Consider the following 11,471-nt stretch of genomic DNA (forward strand, 5'->3'; position numbering starts at 1 on the left):
TGTTCTCTGTAAGCCTCAGATACCACTGTTGGGTCATTCGTCGTTTCTCCTTTTCTGTCCCTCAAGGGGAACGCGAATGGCTTGTTTCTGCGGCGATGTCTCATGTATTTGAAGAAGACACTTTTGTTTTTTCGAGCGAGGTCCACAATGGTGGCTTGTTTTCGCATGTTCCATTGGCGGATTTCCGACTTACAGCGATTCCGCATTTTACGAAATGCCAGCTCATCTTCTGTATCTCCTGTAGTCAACTTTTCGAAAAAGAGTTGGGATCTTTATTCAGATGTCGCCGAGTCCTTTTTGGCAACCTGCGGTCCATCCGAGTGTGTGTTGGTTTTTTTGGGACGAATGTCGCGTCAGCCTCGTGAACTTTCTGTACAATGGTGCTATATAGTTCTTTCACTGGAGCTGGGCCCAGTGTGACTTGTTCAAGAAAGATGCGAGAAGTCTGCGCGGCAGAAGTCTCGAAACCACGATTGAGGTTCGATAATACTGGCCCAATAGCAGATGAAAGCAAAGTTCAACACACAGTGGTCGCTATGTCCCAGTGGAGCGTTAATTATTACCTGATCAACGAAGTGTCTCTCGTTGGTGATGACCAAATCCAAGAGGGATGGTAGTTGGTCTGCGCGGTATCTGGTGGGTGCAACGACATGTTGAGTCCAAGCACTCTGTTGGACGATTTCAATAAGCGCCGTTGCAAAAGGTCCGCCCGATTTGACGCGCCGGAGCTCAATCCAGGAGACCTTTGAAGCGCTGAATTCACCTACCAGCAGGAGATGTGTGAAGTGGTAGTTGAAGGAGACTTGCTAGAGGGTTTGTGTGAGGAATTGGTCATCTTCAGGGGGACTCAACGGGCTACGGTAGACCACGCCGAGAAGGAGAGAATCGGACCCGTGCAGCGGGACTTGAACCCAAAGTCCATCGCAGAAGGGTGCGGGGGTGGTGTTAGAGGGGCAATCGGGATTGGTAGGGCCGCACGTAAATACAGAGCAACACCACCAGCCCTCCCTTGTTTTGGGTCAGCCCGAAAAATAAAGTAACCGTCTATCGAGATCTCCGCGTCAGAGACATCTGGTGTGAGCCAGGTCTCCGTGAGTGCGATTATGGACGGTTGTTCAGGACAAGCTGACTGTTCAACATCGCCGAGTTTGTCGAAAAGGTTGGGGCAGTTTGTGGACAATCATTTCAACACCGTCTCCGCTGCCTCCGAGGGTGAGGAGCTCGGTTCGAGCTTTCGCGCATTAATACACATGGTCCAGGTTCTGGTCAAGATAACTGTGTCAGGATGATCTTTTCCTTCAGACTACAAATCGTAACGTCACACGGAACTACTTCTCGGGTTTATTTGCTTTTAGTTTTCGAAAATTTTTGTATGCTGTAAACTCCTGCGATTCTAAGTTTGACACAATGTGGGTACGTTTATCCTAGCTTCCTGAGCCAGTCAATGCCTAGTTTTTCGCCGTCCTCTGCCTCACTCGGAAGCTCGCATGATAAGATGATGCGGCAAGGTATTTATCTTATCTTAATTTACCGGTGAGCAGAAAAATGCTTCCAGCCAAACAACGGTGCAAAATGCCGAAAATCTGCACGTCCTGCAAAGGCGCTGCAGCATTTCCAGTTTTCTCACGAAAGATGGAAAGAATAAAGACCTTGATGAATATTACTGTGACGGATGTGTGTTAACTGGAAAACATTTGCAAATGAAATTCTTGCCACCATGATATCAAATGTCTAGTGCCATGTTGACGTAGTTCTGCTCTCTCCTCCAGTGTTTGTATGTTCTTTGCCGTTGTGGTCAGCAAGCGCCTAGATATGGAATGTTTTGTACCTAATAAGTGTCAGTTATGTGTGGTGATATCTCACAGGATGTTGCACGTTTTGCTTGGTCATTCCACATTATTTGTACGGAAGCCTTTTCGTATGGCCATCTCACACTGCCCGTTTCAAAATTACAACAGAATCCCTTTTTCAGCAGCAGCAGCTGATATCTCACGTTGCACGTTTTGCTTGGTCATTCCACATTATTTGTACGGAAGCCTTTTCGTATGGCCATCTCACACTGCCCGTTTCAAATCAAAAACAGAATCCCTTTTTCAGCAGCAGCAGCTTTCTAGAAAACGGGCAACTAAGCGTGATCTAGCTGAATGGTACTGATCAAATTTTAGAAGCGCCGCCAAAAGAGAAATATTTTATTTCAAAAAGGTTTGGCGAACGGTTTGGCACACTCAACACGCCGCAGCACTGTTTACTTTTCGTGCCTCAGAAAACGGGGGATAGCGAAGCTGTTTTGCATGAAATGCACACTGGAGTTCGGCAGGAATGATTGTCTTGGTGTATGAACACCGATACCCCGTTCATGGCACGGTTGTACTTTAATGGGCCGGCAAAATGCACGCATTTTTCAAATATGCCAGTTTGGATGGTTGGGCGGCTCGTGAATCTCTGATCCGTAAATTCATGAACGACAAAATTGTGCGCTGAGTCACCTGTCAACGGTTGTTAACCCACAAAAGCACGTTGGCTAAAGCTCGCTGTCCCCGACATCACATTTTACTCGGTCCACTTGGCCTACAGCAGCCCATTGTCAGAAAAATGAAGGCGGAACGGCGAAAACATTGAGCACGCTGGTCGTTCACAATAACATGCTGTGTTTACACATAAATATTGCTGATCCAGTTAAGATCAGCCTAAGAAGATCCGAACTCGGCCTCATTGATGCTCATTTTTCAGCGGCACTCTTTATCGGTCCGGATTTTCGTGTCCGTCATGCGCCAGGTTACTCTGTTGCTCCATCAATTTGAGATCCTGCAACAAAGTTGACGGGAACATTTTTTGACATATTGCATTCTGTCCATGCTAATTTCGAAACGGCGTCTCCAAGGTTGTTCAAAATTTGGTGATGATTTGAAAGACCATATTGGTACTCACACCAATCACTCGCTAGTCAGGTCAGCAATATGGCAACCACAATAAAAAGTAATCCGTTTTCCCAGTGGATTGGCGGATCCTTATCCGCCGAGTCCAATCGGTTTCTCGAAAACAAGTTGTTTAAGTTCACTAATTCATATTTAGGGATGTCAATATTTCATGGGTTGTCTTGTGAATCACATGTATGGTTGATTTAAGTGGGCGAAACCTCAAGGTCGCCAGTGACGTTGGATTGGAAAAAACGTGTAATAATATATTGAGTCTTCATGTAAAGCGTGAACCTCTTACAGTGGACGAAGTTGGCAGTCTGTCGTAATAATAACTGTTGTATAAATGTAATGATTTACGGAACTTTCTTAAGCCCATAGTGCATTCATGGACACAAAATACGACGGAGTTACAGTCATGTACCTGGATCAATCGTTGTACGAACCGGTCAACTAGGCGGTAGACGAATCCTGTGCTTTCGAGCCCATGAATAGCTTTTCTGTATAATTACCGCTACACCCATTATAATCCGAAAACGTGTACCAAACACCACAAACGTATGACTGCAGATGACACTGACCACATGGCGCAAGTTGAGTGTTCTTGTTTTGTGCTTTGAATCACCGTGGGCGTATTAGGTTCCATGACACCTGATCAACTGATCATACCGGGACTATGTCAATCATAGCGGATAGCCGGACAAAACTAATTGACACACAGACTAACATGCCGCTGGGGGTCCACGACGTCTGTTCACGCAACCAACCTCTCGAAACGTTCTCGGAATATTGTACCAAATTATCTTGATCATCAACACTAGTGCCAAAGACAAATAAGATTGGAGGATCCTGCGCTCATTTCATTGATTCAACACGAGCCTACTGATGAAATTCCTACACCTCGTATTACACTGAATGTTATTCACAACCATTTTATTAATTGCTTTTCGGACCATTGTCAATGCCTCCTCGACTGGTGCCAACGTTGCAGCGGGACAGAAGTACCATTATATTGTGTTTCTTGTAGACTGAGCGGTATTCCCAGATATAATATAGAGTCCGCGCTGTTTACTGAGCGTGTACACGGTCTTTCTTAACTTCATGGAGCCACAAAGACATCAAATTTTGTTTGTAGTTTTACAAGGTTTTTGACAAGATCCCCTGAAGATGCCTTTCAACGCCGGAGCACTTCAGCGAGTTTATGTGGGTATGGTATGCAACACCAGGATGCCAATAAGATCAAGCACATCGAATAGCCAACTGACCGCCCACTTTGTTTCGCTGATCATAGTGGCGTTGTCAAGTACATACATGCTCGTTTGTGTCCTATAGTTTCGCACTGGCGGCTTATTTGTGAAACCCAAACCATACTAGAACTGGTGAGCGGTTGAACGGAATTTACCATGGGCCTTCCAAATCCCTATACTTTTACGATCAACGAACCAAGCTATCTTCAGTTTTGTTCACCTAAATTATTCCCACTTCTTATGTCCGTCCTTAAACTTAATGCAGGCATTTTATATCCACTGATTCGTCAGTCTGTGGTATCTGCTGCTGACCCGCTCCAGTGCCTAATGCCGGAGAAAAAAGACTCACAGGGAGGAACACAATAGCTATATTCCAACAAAGCGTGTGCGAGAGCATGAGTGCGTGCTAGTGCGAGAACAAAAGTTACAACAGACCCACGCTATTAAAAGGGGACTTTCTGACATTGATCCAGGCGTTATTGAACATCCACCAACATCGATCGTGCCTCTGTGGAAAAGCCTGAACGCTGATCACATTCGGTCGTTTTTCTGTGGCGCGCAAGAACACTCATCAGGTTTTGCTGAATTGATTAAATGATTGACTGGCCCGGATGCTTGCCGGCTTTCCTTTTGAGTTTTTGGTAGAGAAGTAGGTTCCGGGCATTCTGAAGTTGCTTCCAGGAATCTGATCTTCCTGATAAGCCAAGAATCGTAAACAAACGAATCCTCAACGAAACAGACTCAAATGGCACGTGCAAAATATCTTCCACACCGAAAAACTATACTCCCTCATTGCTTGCGTCGTAGTTGTTTGTATTCAAGCATGTGATTCATACGTCATCGTGGTCGTAGTGCTGAAGCTGTGGCAAAGAAACCCGCTCACGGATGCCCTGCATGACAATATTAGTGACGCATCCAAGTTTCAATACGGATTTTGAAGTATGGTTTCACAGGCCTTTTTGTCTGACGCGCATCATTGTGTAAATTTTAGGCAAAAAGTGGGTACCGGGAGCAGACAAAATGTCGTGGATTTCGTAAGCCTCTGTGGCTGTTCATTGGTTATAATTCAGTATAAATTTACGTGCGGAAGCAGCGTCACGCAAATTTCCATATCGTTGCAACGGTTTTGCATGACCTGGGGCTCTAGAGTCTCAAGCCCTGGTAACCATCTAAATAGTTGCCCTTCTACTCAAACCTGATCGTGGTTTAAATGTGGCCCGATGTATGCGTCTGACGTTTTAAAAGAATAAGGCATTGTAATCGTCCACGATTTTGACGTAGAAGGCCACAATGCTGTTGGAATAAGTTGCTGAATAAGTTTGAAACGGAGACTCCATCACACCGCAATTAAAGCCCGCTGCACTGAGGTACGTTAGCAGCAGCTTACTTTCTTTGATACATAGGTGTACACCTGAGTTCTTGTGTGGTATGGCGTTCATAAATAAACACAAGCCGTACAATATCTATTATTCCAGCGCCCGCAATTTTAATTGCAATCGACAGAGCAATGAATTTAATCACGTATGACATATTTACTGGTGTGGGTGGCGCGCAGACGCTTGCTATATTTCAAATTGGCAGCCGTGAGAGGAGCGCCCTGGCGCAAGCGCTAGTGCCCGAAACGCGAACTTTGTGGATTTGCTTCAGGCCGAATATAGACCAGTATCGGAGCAAGAAGCAGTTGGGACATTTTACGGATGAATCACGCATTGATCGTTGGAGCATTTCAAGCGGGTTGGAATATTCTATTCCCCTAAATCAGGAGTGTCAATGATTTATTGTGATAGATTTCGCCATGGCTGCTGCGAAAGTTTCAAACCCGTATACGGGCTAGTAGAAGGGAAACATCTGGCCCTAAGACACATTTCCTGAAAATGCTCGTTCGGATCACTTTCCACTGCTTGCGACCGGGGAAAATTGGTGACAAAATGACCCCACGCCTTGGTTCTTACGGATTAGGTTAAGGAAACCAATGAACTTGCCGTTAGCTTTCTTTGAACGCTTAAGATCAATCTTCACAAACCCTTGCTCATTTGAGCCTGTAAAAGCAAATACGAACCAATTTTCCGCCAAGTTCCAACTGCCCCTATGACGAGTTCTTTCTAACTCAATGATCCTTTCGTTCAAATTTAACCGACATGGTATTCCGCTGTAATTTCGGCTTATTTCTTCCATAGGTTTTATTTCGTATACGGTGTTCGTCCGGCCTTATATGCAATGGCACCATCACCTCGTTGAATTTATCCTTTACGTCTTACTCCCCCACCACGTTGACAACAGTTAGTCTCTTTAGTTTCAATGCAGACCATATTTTTTCACACAAAACTTGCCATTTGTCCCAACTCGAATCCTTCCATCTCCGTCTTCATTTTTGGTTTTTGTGGTTCTAGCCATTTACTCAATCACTCAAGGTCACTCATGGTCAGGAATGGGTTCAGCTTTAGTTCATTTGGGTTGGCTTTATTTTAGAACTAGTCACACGTCATGCATAGCGCCCCCTTTTTCGGTTCCCACAACCGCGGTGACATCTCTCGCAGTGAGCGTGCATTTTTCGTCGCATACTCCCTCCCTTTGTGTTGTCGCCTGCCGCGTTAAGTTTGTGATGATCCGATTATGCCTCAATTAGCATGCTCCACACGAGCTGGATAATAAACCAATCATTTCAATAATAACTGGTTTGTTTACCAGATTGTAAAAAATATCAACTGGGACATAATTATGTCACTACAACTCGAACATGTCGGGGAACAAAAAGACAAATGCAGTTTAACCAAGGAGGGACGTTTGTCGCGTGATAAGTTATTGTTATCTACGGAAGAGAAAAACTAAAATAAATTAACAAGTGTTATTTCAGTGAGTAAACCGTCTGCCTTGAGGTTGAACCAAAAACCGTCTCTGTTTAAGATTGATCTTAGTCAAAGCCACGAGAAATGTGATTTGAGATGGAGAAAATTTTACAACATATTGAAGTCCTGTACCAAAAAACAACTCGTCTTGCCGGTTGAAGATGCTCTTCCATCGAGTTTCCAGCTCAAGTCCATCTGCATCGAGCCTCCAGCAGGACCATCTCCATTTGTTTGGTTACAAAGTATTTTAGTTATTCATTCTTTGGTCAGTGCACCGCTCGGCGCATTTCATTGAAAGATCACATTTCAGGTCGCTCAGCTGAGTGAAGAACTTATACGTTTGGATTCACAAGCGCGCTCGTGTTTGTTCACCTGTATGTTGCAGGCCTCCATTACGGTGATTGCAAAAACGGGCTACCGACATCGGTAATATGTTCTTCCAAAAGTCCATGGCCACCGATTTGTAGCAGCGTAACGTCATAAAATACCTTGCGCTCACAAGAATGGTGTACGGGAGTAAATAAGATTACGGACGTTTTTCCAAAAAGCATACGAGTTTCTCATTAACACGTATTTCAGCGGATAACTTCCGTACTAATGCAAAATTAACGCTAAGAAAATGTGTAATGGCCACATGTCTCAGAGACAGGCCCCACATCTCGTTTTTCACAAGATACCAGTCGGTGCTGAAATGTCATATAATCTGAGGTTCAAGATTTAAATAGTTGGACTTATGTAACACAGTGGTTTGATGTTATCTGGTGCATCCGCCATCCTAAGCCAGGAATATTTGACTTCTTCAGCCCAGTTTAGCAAGAAAAACATATTTTAGTTGGAACACTTCTGAGTGCCTACGTCGAAAGCAAAGCAGCTCACTGCATACCAACTTTATAAATGATTTGCTGTTTAAAACGTGTAATCCCAATTAAACACACTATTCTTAAAGCCACAGATGGTTTCCACAACAGTAAGTTTGTCTTTTAATGTGACCGATCGCTTCGTTGTTTAGAGGACGATGATGGGCAGCACCACCGTTCCTGCTTTGCAACCTTAGTATATTGGCTTATTTGGAAGGTTTCCGGACGCTTTGATCAATGGCGATAAACACGGTGGAAATCAACTTCGAACATTTGTTTTCCAAACAAACACTCATCTTTGTCACAAGCTGAATACTCCGCTGGTGATGCGGCGTGAGCGCTGGTCGGCTTGCCAGACACGACTTCACAGAGGGCAAACGTGATGCGCTACCACGCATTTGAGTTTAACATCGGGAAGCAGCTCGCCATATCCAGAATACTTCCCAGACGTGCGCGTTACGTGCACTAGCAGACCGTCTTGATCCGATTAATTTGTGCCAAGACCTAAAGCCGGTGATCGATCCATTGTTCTTACCGCCCGTGTTGACCATACTAGAAACAACTCAACCAACGCCATTATCAAGGGTGCGGTATACCACTGAAGATTAAATCTTGCCGTGCACCCGCTAAGGCATGCCCTAATTGTTGAGGAAAACCTGATATCTATGCGAATTTCTTGACCTCAAGGGCGGTACGTTCGAAAACGGTTTCGTTTATTCCTCGTGCAAATTTTTGAAGGTAGTTTTTCGTTTTTCAATCTATTCGAAGAGTACACGCGAGTCATTGTTGAATTTTGTTACTCTAACAAAACCCTTGAGAGATAACCCTTGATATTTTGCGCACACTCCCTATTTTACATCTAGTCCGAAACATGATATCAATTTATACTGATTGCCCTCTGCAGCCATTGATATACCACAAAAGATGTGGGCGAAATGGCTTCCCATCGTACGTCAAACGCGGTATGCAATGCCACACCTGCAAGGCCAGGTGGCATGTCAAATGCGCAGGTTTTACAGGACAACCAGATAAGCCGACAAACTAACTCTCCTGACCCGTTTGTCTGCGCCAGCTGCCTCTAAATTAAGGGTGCAAAGCATAACGCAGCGAAGAGGAGAGCACCGCAAAACGGTGCCCGATCTCCAGTGCAGATTCAGAAAGACCACTATCAGTGTTCCGCTTTAATCGGAATGCAGAATGGTTATGCCGGAAGGGAAGGAAGCGAACGCTTGGATTTCTCGTCACTCGTTCTTCCCCATCTAACGTACAGAAGACCTTGGAGCGGGCTGGCAGCATTCAGAAGGCCAACCCAATGGTCGGACGTCTATCTGAGGATCGCCTTCCAGACGCGCGAAAGCTGGGTCACAACAGGTCAGGGGCGGATGTACGAAACAGGCTTCCGCTGCGTACAAACTCAGCGGACCCCAAACTCATGACCAAGCCGATTGTGGTCATATCACTTTGTGCTCTCGAAAGCAGGCCGAAGAAACCAGCTGCGTCTCCGGACAGCAGTATTTATTCAACCACCACACGCCTCTCACCCACCAAAAGCAGTGATGCCCTGGAGGAGGCAAACATCACATGCAAGCAGCGCCCAAACTACGTGGAGCTATCAACGCTCATCTCCGTAACAGCTGTAGCCATGCACTCCTCCTCCTCGCCACAGTTTCTGAACTGTACTGAGTCAGTTGTGAGGGTCAAGCAGCGAAGCCAATCTTTAGCTCCACTCCGTCAAAAGCGGCCTTTCTGCTTGTGGACACAACCGTAGCCCGGGACACAGACAACCTAAGCTATAAACATAACTACAGCGATCCGGAGAATAATGCGTACATCCAGTTGGCCACGCTGATCGCTGACGGATCGGGTGTCCACACAAACACGAAACAAGTGCGACTGCAGCCAAAAAAGCCATATAAAACTCGCCACATTAGAAAGCTGCTGGCTGGCTTCAAGGTGCAGTCCTACGCGGAAACGAGCCCCTTGGGAGCGCCGCCAAAATCATTATTTCTTGGTGCCACCACCCAGCGCTCAGGGCCTCACAAAGGCACATTTCCGGTCAAACCGCGCCAAAACGCCCAAGGATCCAGAAAGGCGAAAGCTTGCATCAAAATTTTGATCAACAGCAAATCTGCTCGCCAAAATGGGAGTGCTGAAAGAGCATTGTAAGATCCGGACGGTTAAGGATCTCACAGGACGATTGCGACTATTAGATTATACGCAGCTCTTGGCCAGTAGTCAATAGGAGCAGACAGACGTGGGGCAGCAGATGATATATTGAAGACTGACAGGAACTGGTTCTACAGAAAAACGGATTAGTAAGCATCATGAATTAAGAAAGCGTACAATCAACAATGACGCAATCTGCAGGAGCGGGAAGTAGTCACTGTCACAGCACGGATTTTTATAGGGGCAACAAGAAGTAAGTACCAAACGATGTACAAACATGCATATCGGGGCAGTCTGACAGTGTGAGTTGGCCGTAACGGCGGAGGAGTCAGTACGCTTGGGATGTGAGGGACTGTCATTCGGTCGGCGATGATGCAGCCGCTCGTGTCGCGTGACAGGTCAGATTGCGCGGTTTCGTCCGTTTAAAACAAAGCTCAGCAAGGGCTATATGCCAGGTGGGATATATAGGTAATACAAAATAAGCAGCCACGTTGTGCGTCCGGTTGGTGTAGTTGGTGACACGTTCGCCCGCTCACCGCAGACTCTGGGTTCGATAGCCGGTCGGTGAGCTCTTCGGTCAGAGTGGGCGCTCATGAATAGGTGCAATCCAGGCGAACTTGTAAGCAATGACGGACGGACAAATTAAATATTGACATCAGTTACTGAGGCATAAGCAGACCTTAAACCGGGACGAAACGGGGGGAAAGCGAGCGAAGAAACGAAACGGTGTCATAATAAACAGATGCGAGTCACGTTACTCATTAATAGTCAGAAAACAAGGAAATTTACCGCTGGTCACCGTTGATTCGCAGGCGGAATCAACAAGCCTTAAACAGCATCGGTCGAAATTTTCGCACACGGGGAAAAGACTTCGTCTCCCAAAGGCAAAAGGCCCAAGCTAACCGGGTTCCCACGGAACGAAAAATCGTCGCAACCGGAAAGCACCACGAAGTCAGGAAGCAGACCACACAACCCCAGAGGCCCCTTCGGAGACTTGGACTCAAACCCGGCGCACAACTATTAAGCCTGCTGACCACCCTGGTCACTCAACTCCCAGCTCATCCCCCTTGGAGGCAGCGGAGACGGTGTTGAAATGACCACGAAGTCAGCAGACCACACAACCCCAGAGGCCCCTTCGGAGACTTGGACTCAAACCCGGCGCACAACTATTAAGCCTGGTGACCACCCACCCCACTCAAGTCTCAGCTCCTCACCCTCGGAGGTAGCAGAGATAGTGTTGGAATGCTTGTCCACAAACTGCCTCAGCCTTTTACACAAACTCAGCTATGTTAAACAGTCGGTTTGTCTTGAACAACCTTCCATAATCGCACTCACAGAGACTTGGCTAACACCAGATGCCTCTGACGCGGGGACCTCGATGGACGGTTACTCTATTTTTCGAGCCGACTCAAAACGACGGCGGGCGCGCGGCGCTACCAA

General features: G+C 46.2%; 1 protein-coding gene across 1 annotated transcript in view; it reads left to right on the plus strand.

Annotated features, from left to right (window-relative positions):
• Positions 1-9,135: 9,135 nt before the first annotated feature.
• T265_07584 (hypothetical protein) overlaps positions 9,136-11,471 on the plus strand; it is a gene marked incomplete at both ends in the record, with an annotated part of 21,144 nt that continues 18,808 nt past the window's right edge. The window contains 3 exons of the mRNA XM_009173141.1: positions 9,136-9,548; positions 9,587-10,027; positions 10,118-10,180. Coding sequence (XP_009171405.1) covers positions 9,178-9,548; positions 9,587-10,027; positions 10,118-10,180 — 875 coding nt within the window. The remainder of the gene's footprint in view (positions 9,549-9,586; positions 10,028-10,117; positions 10,181-11,471) is intronic.

Source organism: Opisthorchis viverrini (genome assembly GCF_000715545.1).
Source record: "Opisthorchis viverrini unplaced genomic scaffold opera_v5_175, whole genome shotgun sequence".
In the NCBI taxonomy this organism is placed as follows: Eukaryota; Metazoa; Platyhelminthes; class Trematoda; order Opisthorchiida; family Opisthorchiidae; genus Opisthorchis; species Opisthorchis viverrini.